The sequence below is a fragment of the Anabrus simplex genome, chromosome 6 (assembly GCF_040414725.1).
Source record: "Anabrus simplex isolate iqAnaSimp1 chromosome 6, ASM4041472v1, whole genome shotgun sequence".
Lineage (NCBI taxonomy): Eukaryota > Metazoa > Arthropoda > Insecta > Orthoptera > Tettigoniidae > Anabrus > Anabrus simplex.
Window position 1 is genome coordinate 226092614 of NC_090270.1, and position 15438 is coordinate 226108051.

The 15438-nt window shown below is 40.0% G+C and overlaps 1 protein-coding gene across 1 annotated transcript in view; it reads left to right on the top strand.

The window, feature by feature from the left end:
* Esp (Epidermal stripes and patches) overlaps positions 1-15438 on the top strand; it is a 189142-nt gene that overhangs the window by 14637 nt on the left and 159067 nt on the right. The window contains exon 2 of the mRNA XM_067150254.2: positions 2742-2830. Within this exon, the coding sequence (XP_067006355.2) occupies positions 2742-2830 (89 nt within the window). The remainder of the gene's footprint in view (positions 1-2741; positions 2831-15438) is intronic.

Sequence of the window (15438 nt, forward strand, 5' to 3'; positions counted from 1 at the left end):
CCTCATTTTCTTCAGCAGTTGCCCATGATTTACCCTATCAAAAGCCTTGGATAGGTCAATCCCGATACAGTCGATTTGAACTCCTGAATCTTAACTATCTGCAATATCTATATCAAGATTCACCTCAGCAGCTTCCATCTTGTCACAGCCATTAATGAGACTGGGATTCGTTCGAAGCTACGTTTTGCTCTGGCCTGTGGCAAGAGGCAGATGCAAAAGTACTGCATTCCACACTCTTCATCTTGCCTAGTAAGCCTCATTTTGGCGCCGCCATCTGTTGATTGCTGTTCCCCGTAACCTTATAACCTTTGATCGTTCTACTTGAGGATCCAACCAGCCTCTGGGCTGATGACCTAACAGACAAGAGACGGTATCGGAGCTGTGGCCAGTGTATTTCCGAGAACGAGGTTCCTTTCCTGTGGTGCTGATCTGTGTTTACTCGTATAAACCATTCTTAATGCGAATATATTTTGTTAAGAAGGAAGCCACCATTTTTTCAAATGTCGACTCAGTTAATACAACTTTAAAGCTTATCAGTCTGCCGCAACTCTAATTATAACACATTTAACACTATAAGTCCACCTCTGTGGTGTAGTGGTTAGTGTGATTAGCTGCCACCCACCAAAAGCCCAGGTTCGATTCCCGGCTCTGCCACGAAATTTGAAAAGTGGTACGAGGTCTGGAACGGGGTCCACTCAGCCTCGGGAGGTAACTGAGTAGAAGGGGTTCGATTCCCTCCTCAGGCATCCTCGAAGTGGTTTTCCGTGGTTTCCCCACTTCTCCTCCAGGCAAATGCTTGGATGGTACCTTACTTAAGGCCACGGCCGCTTCCTTCCCTCTTCCTTGTCTACCTCATCCAGTCTTCCCATCGCCCCACCACAAAGCCCCTGTTCAGCATAGCAGGTGAGGCTCCCGCCCCCCCTAGTGAGGTACTGATCCTCATCCCCAGTTGTATCGCCGACCCAAAGTCTGACGCTCCAGGACACTGCCCTTGAGGCGGTAGAGGTGGGATCCCTCGCTGAGTCCGAGGGGAAACCAACCCTGGAGGGTAAACGGATTAAGAAAGAAAGAAAGAAAGAAAGAAAGAAAGAAAGAAAGAAAGAAAGAACATTAGACTATGAGGAATGCTGAGGAATGTCAAACCCTTTAAATACCTAAAAACCTGCATACACCTGTATATATCTCTCTCATCAGGCCCAAAGTAGAATACGCAAGGGTTGTATGGAATCCAGCGAACAAAGTTTGTATAACAGAGATAGAAAAATCCCAAAGAGATATTTAAAATGCTTACATAATAAAAACGGTAATTATTCACATATAGCATACAATGAACTTCTCCTAAATCTTGAAATAGAAAACTTGGATCTGAGGAGACGAAAGGATGACACGAAGTTTCTGTATAAAACTGTAAATTCTATTATTGACAACCCTGCCTTTTTATGCCTTTTGAGCTTTCACGTGCCCCGCTTTAATGCGAGGCCAAATGTAACATTTCATAATAAAAGAAGTCAGAACAACCGCTCACAAAAATTCCCCACTCTACAGGCTATGCAATGTCTACAACAGTGCAGTTCAGAAAAATAATTCTTTAGACTTCTATGTACCTCAAGAACTGTTTCTACAAACATTCACCATCTCCGTGAAAATTCTCTAAATAACTTGTAATGCTGATTTGAACCACAATATGTACTTCAAACCTACATTAAGCCCCATCCCATAAATATAAGTGTTAGTTTATACATGAAATGATGTTTTTATTTTACTCTTTTTGTAAGGATGTTAGATATGAAATATTGTTTCTTTCTCACTGTAAATATAATATTAGAAAAATTTCAATATTAGGTCATTAGACTGACCTGAAACATTGAAAAATAAACAGCTGTAAATAATTGCCACTGTAATTGGGATTAAAAATCCCGTAGTGTACAGTAAATAAAAATAAATAAATAAATAAATAAATAACATACCTTAAAAACTCACTAATAAACAAAGAATGGCATGTTTCGTTCTACGAGGACCTCCCTATATTCTAACAAATCACTTTTAACCATGCGTGTATAGGTACAATAATGTTTACGTCCCGTAAACTTGTCAGTAATTGTGAATTGCTGATGTCATGAATAAGTGAGACAAAATCATGCATTCAAATGTCTTTCGCTGTCACTTAAGTAACTTTGAGAAAGATATCTTTACTTACGTTAAGCTGCCAATGGTCTGCTTACCTTCGGAATCGAATTACTTAGGGTAGATTCGCTTGCAATCATCGAGTAAATTTTCTTGATGGCAATCCTTCTTGATTTAAAGTGATTGATTATACGGACACATTCAGAAGTCCCCATAGTCCTTCTTGTCGTCATGGGCTTCCACATATGGAGAGACGCATAGTCTATGGTTCATTCATTCCGTAATCCAAACGAGAACCAAATTAATTCCCTGGCAAATGCTGGGGCTGCATCTTCACTAAGCTCGGGGCTGCTTCCTTCCCATTACCAGTCCTTTATTTATACACACTGAAAAATGAAGAACGATTCACGGTGTGCTCGACCAGGGTCTTTATGGCCAGTAAGGAGACGACTTGTTTTTCTTACTTTGTAAAACTGTACGTGAGTTGAGTTTCTCTCGATGTCCCTAACTTTTTCCTCCAAGCGATGTCTTGCGCCTCTTTCCTTTTCTCAATGACGCCTAGAATGTTGAACTTAGGTCCATCTGATGACATACTAATGCTCTTCTGTTATCAACAGGCGCTGTGATGGATCCGTCAATAACAGAACCAAAACCCAGACACAGAAAAGTGTCGAGAAACCAAACCGCAGAGGAGAAGCCCTCTCAGGTAAGATGTCTCTCTCTCACTCCATTAGAGAATATTTCTGGTTTTGTCAGCATTTCGAGTTTTGTAAGTAAGTAAGTAAGTAAGTAAGTAAGTAAGTAAGTAAGTAAGTAAGTAAGTAAGTAAGTAAGTAAGTAAGTAAGATTTGGTGACCTGAATAATGAAGATTTTATTTTATTTTATTTAAACATTCTGGTTAGTTTCGGTTTGTGAGTTTCACAAAGAGAGGCTGTCGAGCTGATGATGATGATGAATTTGGATAGAGTACAAACTTAAGTAAAATAGTAGATTAGTCTGTGTAATAGAAAGAAATTCATTATCAAAGTTCTCGTTTTTCATTGGCAACCTCTCCAGGATAAAGCTTCAGCCGGTAACGTAAGTCTCTCAGAGTTCTCTAGTGAGAACAGAATATAGAACCATTAATTCAACTTGTCTCAAAATTAATTTAAATTATGTGATTTTTTCTTTCCTAGAATGTCAGATTGTAGGGTACTTACAGTATAGAATTGAAAATGAAAACCTACTACCTGTTTTCCAGTCATTGACCGGGTCAGGGATGTAATGAATGAAGCAGATATAGGCTGTTAGTACGATGGGGTCGCCACTCCCAAAGTGATTTATTAATGAATGATAGATGCTATGAAATGAGAATGGAGAGTGTTGCTGGAATGAAAGATGACAGGGAAAACCGGAGTACCCGGAGAAAAACTTGTCCCACCTCCGCTTTGTCCAGCACAAATCTCATGTGGAGTGACCGGGATTTGAACCATGGTATCCAGCGGTGAGAGGCCGACGCGCTGCCGTCTGAGCCACGTAAGCTCCAGTATAGAATTAATAGGCTCAATTAAAATTACTGGAACATAGACGTGGACATCAGGAAAAAATGGTAGTGAACATAACAATGAACATATGTGAACTATGGACTATATTTTTATGGTCATAATTGCAAATGAACTGTATTAAAAGTGGGCATCTTGTCTACGACCTGTCATCCTGGAAACTTTCGAAGTGCGTACGGGCGTCCGAGAAGAAGACGGCTTCTCACCTCCCCCTCGGTTTAACTTGGTTCTGGACAAGGTCATCAAGAAATGTCTGGATCCTTGGCTGAATGCTCAGTGCTCTTCGGTTCAGAGGGTCTCGGATTCAATTGCCGACTGGGTCGCAGATTTTAACCTTACAAGTTTAATTCCCTGGGTGTTTGTGCTGTCCAGAGCATCCATGCAATTCACACACCACACACAAAACTATCCTCCACCACAATAACACGCAGTTTCTTACATACGGCAGATGCCATCCACCCTCGTCGGAGGGTCTGCCTTACAAGGGCTGCACCCGGGTAGAAATACCCACACGAAATTGAAATTCTTATTCTTATTCTTATTCTTATTATTATTCGTATTCTTATTCTTATTCTTATTCTTATTCTTATTCTTATTCTTATTCTTATTCTTATTCTTATTCTTATTATTATTATTATTAAGTGGCAAAAGGATATCAAAGGTACACACATCGGGAGTTCGGAATGCAAAATCAAGGTGAAATGCTTAGCTTTCGCAGATGATCTAGTGATTAACAACAAGAACAAAGAAGGAACTAGGTATTCCATAGGGAAATTACACACGATAGTGTAAAATGTTGTTCTCCAGATATTATACCAGAAAACCCAGTACATGGAATGCCTACGCCATGTGGATATATACATAGGCCTACAGAATCTACAACAGCAAACTTAACAAAAGTTTTTAATGTAATAAACTCACAGAATACCAAGATAGACTGGCTAGACCGGGCGAGTTGGCCGTGCGCGTAGAGGCGCGCGGCTGTGAGCTTGCATCCGGGAGATAGTAGGTTCGAATCCCACTATCGGCAGCCCTGAAGATGGTTTTCCGTGGTTTCCCATTTTCACACCAGGCAAATGCTGGGGCTGTACCTTAATTAAGGCCACGGCCGCTTCCTTCCAACTCCTAGCCCTTTCCCATCCCATCGTCGCCATAAGACCTATCTGTGTCGGTGCGACGTAAAGCCCCTAGCAAAAAAAAAAAAAAAAAAAAAAAAGACTGGCTAGAAGGAACGAAGCAAGACGTACAAGAAATAAATTCACAGAAGACATCATAAGAAATCGTGGAGCCTTTAGTACATTAAGCACAAATTTACAGAGAAACCTAAAAAGAAAACTGGTATAGCAAATTCCTGAAGGGATTTTGGGAGGATAGTGCGACGTTTTATCACGCTATTTAGATGGGAAAAACGAATAATAATAATAATAATAATAATAATAATAATAATAATAATAATAATAATAATAATAATAATTTACAGTATGTCTACCCCTTAGTCCCAACGCCAACCTCAGTTGAGGAGTTATTGAAGATGAAATTAGTGGTGGTGAATGAAATGGGATAAGGAGGTGGAAGGAATCGCCTTTGGTCTATGACAGCCGACGGTGTGATTCGAACCCACTCGTATCCCAAACGCAGACTTGGTTCCATAGCGCGGCCGCTCCACTCGGTAATAATAATAATAATAATAATAATAATAATAATAATAATATAGGAGGTCCACTGTCTGCAATTTCGTTCGTTTTGCCCATTTTTCAGACATCTATCCGTTTTAGGTAAAATCAAGGCCGTATCAGTGGATTTTATTTTTCGTGTCTGTTTGCTTGTTCCACCATTACGGCGAAACGGATGGGTAGATATCGACCAAACTTCATATTTACAGAGGTTTACATCCCGGGGAAGGTTTCAGTATGCATATGATTTTAAAATATCCGAATAGACGGGAGATTTATAGGAAAATCAGAACAACCACAACAGACGTCAATCGGCCGGAATACCGTTGGAGGTTACAATCGTCCTCGAATAGCACTAAGGGGCGTTGTTAGTATTTGAACAGTACCGTGGAGTGTAGCCCATTATTTCACACCGTAAGGTGTTTTTTTGGCATGCTATACATTTAAGTGTATTGCTATTCTCTTATATTTTCCGCTTTAATTTCTTGCCTCTTCCTTGCCTCTTTAGACTTAAGTAATAACACCATTTAAGTCATTTTCTTATCTGTTTACGTAAGAATCCCTGCACAATTTCTCCCCTGTTACCTCCTTCTTATAACTCATACCATCACAATTTATGAAAGGGCATTTTATTTTCAAAAACATCCACTTCGTATTTACATATTTGTCCTGTCCGCCTGTCCTCAGTTATAATTCTATTTTCTATTAATTTCGACCTCCTTAACTGCATTACCTTATTCCTTAATTACTCCATATGTATGTGAGTGCTAATCCCGAAACCTGGACACTCTTTTCTTTGAGAAAAAATTCCAAGCTGTTCAAATGTATAACTTTTGGCCCAGGAAAATATCGAAATAAGGATGCATTTTAATGACGGCGTTTCGTGGTAGTTGGTGGCTAAACGGTAAGTCGTATCACAAAACAGATAGCACATCCGCCGTTCAATTTGGAGAGATCTACAACTTTGGTCCTATGACTTATTGTCGTGTCTCAATTGTTGATACGTTAGATAGTGCTGCATTTCTCGATTGTAATCAAATCTCTCCAACTCGATTGTGACTGGCGTTAGAAAAAGGGGCTTGTCTTTATAGTGAAAACTCTCCATTACTACTGTTAATAGCAGTTGCCAAGTTAGCCTGCACTTATAGTAGAAACTCCCGAACTCGAATGTGATTGGCAGTAGGAAATGTGGCCTGCCATTATCAACAAAACTTCCCCAATGCGTACCTTATATCGGAAATAATGTATGGTGTCCTCTCTGTTTTATTTCTCGGATAGGTCTAAGAGACACGCAATTTAATATAATCTTACTGACTGCCTTTACAGTAATTTACGGAGAAATCCATATGCAATATAAAATATCGAAGCAAAGCACGGGTACGTTTGCTAGTAATAATAATCGTTCATTTCACAAGCCTCCTTCAATAAATAAGACGCCTCCACAAACTTCTCTTTGCAACTAACTCTGTACTCTCGTCAAGTTTTATCATCACTTACCATGTAGGCTGAACATAAAAAAACTGAGTCAATGTCGCCTGCTTTAAAACCCACCTGGTAGTCATGATCGTTAAGGCATCCAGTTATAGGATAGGAGAGGTGGTTGTATACAATTCCTAATCACTAGATTGCGTGTCAAAAGCCTGGATTCAATTCCGAACCTCTCCCCAGTGTTCATGTGGAGTGAGGGCATATGGTACCGTTGATGGTGATTCGTCCGTCGGTTGGAGACGTTAAGCTTTGAGCAGACCTCTTGACGCAATTCGACAGGAGTCGGCTATGTGCCGGCACCGGGTTTAGCATCTTCCTTCCTGCCATCATATGTCACACCATTCATTTCATCTCATTAACTGCTCTGATGAGGTTGACGTCAAGAATGGCATCCGGTCGTAAAAACTTGCCACGAAGATTCATCTCACTTCATACCTGATCCTGTAGAGAAATGGGGCAAGGGCTGGACACACACACACACAGCCACACCACACACATCTCACATCTTGTTCCCTCCGCCCCCTTCCCTGTATGACTGAATTCATTATTTTCCTGGTTAACCTATCCTGTTCTATTCGCCTCTCATGACCTCGAAATTGGTGCAATTCGCCTACTGAGGCCATATTATTATTATTATTATTATTATTATTATTATTATTATTATTATTATTATTATTATTAATATTTTACATCGTTATGCCCTACTCAGGAGCACGGTTGAACTTGCTTAGCTGATGTGTTGGCCTTCTTTTCCTCCCAAAATCTCTTCATCCTCTCGCTGAGCTGCTTCCTTCGTTCTTCTGTCCAAGTTATAGTAGCTCTGGTGTTGGGTTTGTCTTCAAAGTGGTGATTGTCGATTTTGGTTCTGAATTTACATCTGTCCTGTACAATATCTTCTGAGATGTTGATTTCCTGGAGATCTGTTTCAATTTCACGAAGCCAGCTGTTCTTGGTTTTAGACGAAAGGGTCAGATTGAAAATTCTTTTAGTTAGCCTGTTAGTATTCATTCTGATAATGTGTCCATAAAATTTCAATCGTCTTTACCGAAAAGTGTGAGGATTTTTTTCAGAATGACAATATATCTTCTGGGATGATTTTTTTCTCCATATTCCATCTATACAAACTGGGCCAAAAAATTTTCGTAAAATTTTCCGTTTTTGTTTCTCAATGTGTTTGGTTAAAGATCCACCACCAATGATTAAGGTTTCTGAGGCATATAACGCTTCAGGTTTGATCACTGTATTATAGTGTCTAAGTTTTGCATTCGGAGATATTGATTTTTTATTATACCTGTTCCAAGTGATCCTGTATGCTTTCTGTAATTTGGAAATTCTTTCTTTATTTGCTTCGCGGTTTAAACCAGAGGGCTGAATAATTTCTCCCAAATATTTAAATTTGTTCACTTGAACAATTTTGCCAAATTTAGTTATCATAGGTTGTCCATCTAAGTATCGTGAGGCTCCTTCCATGTACTGAGTTTTCTCATATGAAATTTGAAGTCCCGTTTTGATGGCAATTTCATGCAGTTGTTCAATGGAATGAATTGCTTCGTGCCTATTATTGGAAAGGATTGCTATGTCATCAGCAAAGGCCAGACATTGCACGTGAATTCTGTCTTTACGTAGTCTTCCAAGGGTTGTTCCTTTAGTTTCCTTTTCCCAGGTCCTGATTACTTTCTCAAGTACCAAGTTAAACAGTAACGGCGATAAACCATCCCCTTGACGGACCCCGGTGTTAACAGGAAAAGGCTCAGATATTTCGCCTAGGAATTTAACTTTTGAAGTTGTGCCAGTTAATGTTTGTTTGATTAATTCTCTTGTTTTTTTATCCACTTGAAATTCTTCTAGAGTATTGAAAAGTGTTTGACGGTCTATAGAGCCACATGCTTTTCTGAAATCTACGAAAGTAATGACTGTTTGTCTGGTTTTACGCATTTCGAGGATAGTTTTGAGATTAAGTATTTGTTCTGTACAAGATCTTCCTTTTCGGAAACCTGCCTGGTATTCACCAATTAGATGGTCTGTTTGTTTATCAAGTCTAGTGAGCAAGGCTTTGGAAAAATTTTTGTAAGCAACTGGTATCAAGCTAATTTCTCCATAATTATTGATGTTCGTTTTATCCCCTTTCTTGTGTAGTGGATGGATTAGCGCACATTTCCAATCTTCCGAAATTTCTTCAGTGATCCAGATGTTCTCAAGAATCGAGTGGATTTTCCGGGCTACGCTGTCACCTCCTATCTTCAGCATTTCGGCAATTATACCATCTTCCCCCGGGGCTTTATTATTTTTGAGTCCATGGATTATTTCTTTGACTTCTTCCAGTGTTGGGGGTTCTGAATCTTGATTAGATAAGGGTTTTTCAAAGGAGAGTTGTTCTTTAGGGGATTCACAGTTTAAAAGATCCTGGAAATAAGCTGCTAGAAGTTTGCAGTTCTCTTGATTATTCGTTTCCAATGTCCCATCTGGGCGTTTGAAGCAAAGACCAGGTGCCTGATAATTTGATAATTCTTCTCTGAAAGCTTTGTAGAAGTTTCGTGTATTGTTTTTTTGTAAAATCTTGTTCAATTTCTGCCAATCTGTAGTGTTCGTATTTGCGTTTTTCAGACCTGATCATTTTTGATGTTTGTTTCTGTATTTTGGTGAATTACTGCCAGGTTTGTTCAGCTTTATGAGAATTCCAATTCTGCCAGGCTTTAGTTCTAAATTTTATGGCCTTGTCGCAGGTTTCATTCCACCACCTATGTTTGCGTTTCCTGGGTGGTGTGCCAACATTTCGAGAAGCCTTCAAAAGTATGTCTTTGAGTTCTAAAAAGTTCGAAGGATTGTGAGTAGGAATACTTTCAATGAAAGTACTAGTGTTCTGTTTAAGAAATTCCGGATCGACACGCAGGTTTTTTGTTATTCTGGGTTTGGACCTGTTTGGTTGAAATTTGACCTTGATTAAGGATAGATGGTGGTCAGAGTCAATGATCCCTTTTTTAACTTTAACATTCATAATTTCTTTTGATTTTTCTTGAAAATAGCCACATGATCTAGTTGAAATTCTCCCAAGTGAAAATTTGGGGATCTCCAGGTTGTTTTCTAGTGTGGAAGCGCCCGGAAATGTGTTGACATTAATTTGAGATCAAAGTTTTTGCAAAAATCAATTAATCTTTCTCCATTTTTATTAGTTCTATTGTGCGCTGGGTATAGTCCTACAATGGTCCTGAATTTCTTTTTCCTACCAATTTGGGCATTGAAATCTCCTAATAGAATTTTTATGTCATGATTTGGAATTGTGGCTGTAGTTTCTTCTAGCAGTTCCCAGAAGTCTTCCACCATTTGTGGATCTTTTTGATTGTAGTTATTGGTGGGTGCATGCGCATTAATTAATGTATAAGCTTTGTTTCCTGATTTAATGGATAGTGTTGAAATTCTTTCAGAAAGCGAAGAAAAGTTAAGTACTGAGTTTACAGTGTTTCTTCTTACAGCGAATCCTGTGCCAAATTGTAATGGTCTCTTATGAAGGGAGATTGCTGGCTTGCCTTTGTAAATTCTATAATTTCCTGAGTCAAAATGATTTTCATCCGTGTATCTGGTTTCCTGAAGTGCTAAAATTTGGATGTTTAAGTTATCTAACATGTCTGTTAATTATTTTAACTTCCCAGTTTTCCGAAGTGTGTTGATGTTTAGACAACCAAAGAAAGTTTTGCATTTTGGGCGAAGAGATTTGGGAAGCTCCAATACATTCCCGCATGATGTTCTCGGTCTCCCAGAATCCGATGACCGAGAGAAACTAGTATGTCTACTAGGGCCTGGGGTAGTTATATTATAGGTTGATTCCATCATGCTATCAAGTTAAAAGTATTGGGGACATCGATCTATGTCGGCGTCATGGTTACAACTGAAGTAGTGAGCTTCAGAGGTTGCTGAAGATGTTCGCGAGCTGTGCCTGTTTTTGGTCCGCGAGAGGTATTTTATTTCCCTCAAACCCTCCGGACAAGTCCGGCGAGCCTCCCGATCCGCCACCTGGGACGCGCCCGATAGGGGAACAGGCTGAAACCCCCTCGGGATTATTATTATTATTATTATTATTATTATTATTATTATTATTATTATTATTATTATTATTATTATTATTATTATTATTATTATTGTACCGGGAGGTACACCTCTACGCCGCACATTTAAATCTTGCGCCAATTAGAACTCCTCTACAGGAGAAACACTGAACTTGGAACTAGACCTACTTAAACTTTTCCTCAGAAGATGTCACTACCGTAATTTTGTGATTATGAAGTTGCCAGTACTGTGCGAATTTCAACTTGTTTTGTTTTCCATTGATCAAGAAGTGTGGACATTCTCTCATAGATGTCACTACAAAAACTATGATCATGCACCCTGGTGCGAAGTGAAAGAAACTTTTTTGAAGAAATTTTGTATTCATAAGTTTTTTCTTTACTAAATTTTGTTCATTCATCTTTGGGTTGGCAATATTTATCTCTTCTTTCCGCCAGTTTTGAATTCAGACAATCCCTAATTTCTGTAATTTTCAGCCTATCGCGTATTTCTTCTTCGATTTTGAGTGTAACTTTTGATGTTAACCAATAAAACGCCGTGGGTGTATCTTGATTATTCCCCGAGGGTTTATAAACTGCGGATTTTCACGTCTCTTGGCCACTTGATCAACATCTAACTAAGTGTGTGTATGTGAAGCAGGAGGCGGGAGGTGCCTCTTTCATCAGGCAGCAGTACTTCGACAAGGTATGGCCACTTAACATCTTCACCTTTTGCTAGCTCCGCAGTTTAACCCGAGGGATAGGTCCGAAACTTTTCCATGAAACCTACTTTTCTAAATATGTAGTTTTTTTCCGGCTTATGTGAAACTTCATAAAATCTTTAAATGTAAATCGGGATAGAGAGTGCTGTTCCCTCTTGAGCTCCCCTTCATATTGGTTTGAGGTGACTACGTTTCGTAACTGGTTTTCTTCCGTTCTGTAATGTCTTAAATTACTCTTATACGAGTCACCTCCATAGTTTGGGAATAGCCCCTGTTTCATCGGCCTAGTGCCTTTTAGGTTTTAGAATGAGTATTTAGGAGTGCGAGTACACGCCTCCATTCATTTTGGTACTTCGGGCCATTTACTTAACCTGTTCTTTTTCCGCTAAGGCCCAGTAGGTTGGGTACAAGATACCCCCGTGTCATGTTTGTAAGTTCTGCCTTGATGGCAATTAATTGTAAAGTCTGGTATTGCCTTTAAGAGGCTTGAAAAACTGAGAGCGTGTCAGCTCTTTTCGAGTGTTGTAAAGGTGCCTCTGGGAGACTTTTCATTAACATTTTGGAAGCATGTGCTCCAGGCATTAGGGGATTTCTGCCCTTAAGTAAGGTCATTAGGTTGAGCGTGTAGCTCAGGAAGTGTAAAGTGAGGGCTTGAAGCCCAAGTTCTGTTTATACCACCAATCTTGTCTTTCCTAGACTCGTTTTTTTTTACCTTGTTACTTGTCGTTTTTTTAAAAAAGAGAGGAAAAATATAACCTTGTTACAGTTTTAAATTAACTTTGATTTGGTAGTTAGACCCTTTCACCCCGGCACCTTCTTTCACCTCTGCTGATCCACCAACCACGGTAACAATTATATTATTATTATTATTATTATTATTATTATTATTATTATTATTATTATTATTATTATTATTATGCCCGGCTCCATGGCTAAATGGTTAGCGTGCTGGCCTTTGGTCACAGGGGTTCCGGGTTCGATTTTCGGCAGGGTCGGGAATTTTAACCAAAATTGGTTAATTTTGCTGAGACGGGGACTGGGATATGTGTCGTCTTCATCATTATTTCATCCTCATCATTGCACGCAGGTCGCCTACGGGTGTCAAATCGAAAGACCTGCCTCTGGTGAGCCGAACTAGACCTCGGACACTCCCGACACTCAAAGCCATAAGCCATTTAATTTCATTTCATTTATTATTAATATTGCGATTATGTACACGAGTTCAGACATCAAAATCACACTAAATACCAGACTAACTTGACAAGCAATGAATACAGAGGGCTGTCAGAGATAAGTGTTGTTCCAGAAAGAGTTCAAAACCCACTTTGAACACCGAAAGTTACAAAACCACAACTGGAATACTTGATATCTGATGAGATAATGTCAGTAACTGACTGATCGCTGTGTTAATAACAATCTGATTACAAGCGATGAGTACACTAGTTAATCTGTCGTATTAGCTAATGTACCTACTGATAATTTTCTCACGTGAAAGGACAAAGACCTCTAATGCATACTTATGATATTCAGTAAAACGTGTTCAAAGCGGAACTTGAATAAACCGTAAACTTGTCGACTAAGGAACATTTTCTCGGTCCCGGCGAAGTTTACTGCGCTATAATGTTCTTACTTTTGCATAATGCGGAATCTCCTCATCGCAGAAACGGAAATGAAAAATGAAAGGATTCTTTAAAATTTACTTGTACAATGCGGAAAATATTAGGAGCTCATGTAGTCCTACGTATGCATTTCTGATGCTGGTGTGGTCAATGTCGTTGTTTGGACAAACTGACGCACGCGTTTGGAGAGTGTGGTAATACCACTGTGGTAATGGTAATACAGATGGTGGAACGAATGAAGTGCTTGAAAATGCGTCGCAATATCCAACTTGTGTCAAGCAAGAAACATTTCCTGCGAGGCAGAGAACTTCATTCGAATGATGAACAACTTACGACACATCACATTTTCGAATTATCTACAGCCCTTCTAGCTGTGAGAAAGCCCGAGAAAGAGGAGGAAACGGAAGAAGAAGGAGACGAGCAAGAAGATCAAGATCAAAACAAAATTCTCACCCACCAACAGCCCCACAGTGCTTCTGTGACGTAAAGCAATTTGCTATTACATTCAGTGGTGTAGTGCAGGGCCTCTCAAACGCCCAAAATCTCACGCGTGCAAATCGAGGCGCAAGAGCCCCGTGCACTGTGCATCGGTCCCGCTCGGTTCGCTTCGGACCAACGCTTCGTCTCTGGGCTACTCGGCTAAGCTCGGCTCAACTCGGCTCGGATGTAGAGCTCTACGGAACAAGTGAGGAAGAGGGAGACAGGCGGAGCGAGCGAGACAGGCTTGGAGAAAGAGAGAGACAGTGCTATCGTTCCAAATCGAGGAGTGGGGTCCGCACTCTGGTCAACCAAGCGAAGTGCATGCACTCTGAGAGGCCCTGGTGTAGTGCAAGCCACCGCCTGGTTACTATTTTCTGGGTATTATCTTTTGTTAAAACTGAATACTCAGCGTCATTTCTTTAATAAAGTAATACAATTCAGTTCTAAAGGAAAGAAAACAAAAACAACATACGTAATGCTAAGTCATTCTGTATGTGTAAGTTTTATTACTGGGATTGCAAATAGCATTTAAAAAGCTTTGACCATGACAGTCGATGATTATATTCTCTTTTTTGAAACATATCTAAGTGATGATTTCTTGGTACTTGTTTATCTTTGCCCTTGAAAGTTCATGTTCCTTGCCGTCTGGTGTTGCTGTATGATTCATTGAAGTTTGATATTCAGGTTCTTTCATTTTTTCTCTCATTAATAGTACTGCAAACTTGTCTTGTGCTTGGACACTGGTTTAATGTAGGCCTATTTTAGTGAAACGTACACCAAGCATGATAAATACAGTATTTTGATGGTGGTCGTGAAATTTTTTAAGTGTTTATTGTACACCGAGCGAGTTGGCCGTGCGGTTAGGAACGCGCACCTGTGGGCTTGTATTCGAGAGATAGCGGCAGCCCTGAAGATGGTTTTCCGTGGTTTCCCATTTTCAAACCTGGCATATGCTGGGAATGTACCTTAAATAAGGCCACGGCCGCTTCTTTCCCATGCCTTGCCCTTTCCTATCCCATCGTCGCTATAAGATTTATCTGTATCGGTCCGACGTAAAGCAATTTGTAAAACCAAAAACAAAACAAAATATTGTAGATGTCAGTCGCATTAATATTTGAAATGAGTTGCACTTCATAATGGATAAGTTTCAGGTTACCGGGCAAGTTGGCCGTGCGGTTAGAGCCGCGCAGCAGTGAGCTTGCATCCAGGAGATAGTGGGTTCGAACCCCACTGTCGGCAGCCCTGAAGATGCTTTTCGGTGGTTTCCAATTTTCACACCAGGCAAATGCTGGGGCTGCACCTTAATTAAGGCCACGGCCACTTCCTTCCCAAAACAGCTGTGAGCTTGCATTCGGAAGATAATGGGCTTGAATCCCACCATCGGCAGCCCTAAAGATGGATTTCCGTAGTTTCCAATTTTCACACCATACCTTAATTAAGGCCACGGCCGCTAACTTCCGAGTCCTATGCCTTTCCCATCCTTCCGTCCCCGAAAACCTTCGATGTATTCGTGCGACGTTAAACAACTAGCAAAAAAAATAAACAACCATATTAAACAATTATAGTGGTACTCATGGAGATGAAATGCGTTTAAAAATACGATCAGAACGAGGTTGAAACCCATCGTAGATCTCTTTCGTTTCGAAAATTTATTCATAAATACGGATTTATGTCTGCGGTTTTTATCGTAATTTACGTTTTAACCACAACAGCCAAGCAAGGTTTCCGTTTGCGTGGCCTGTTCGTATGTCAC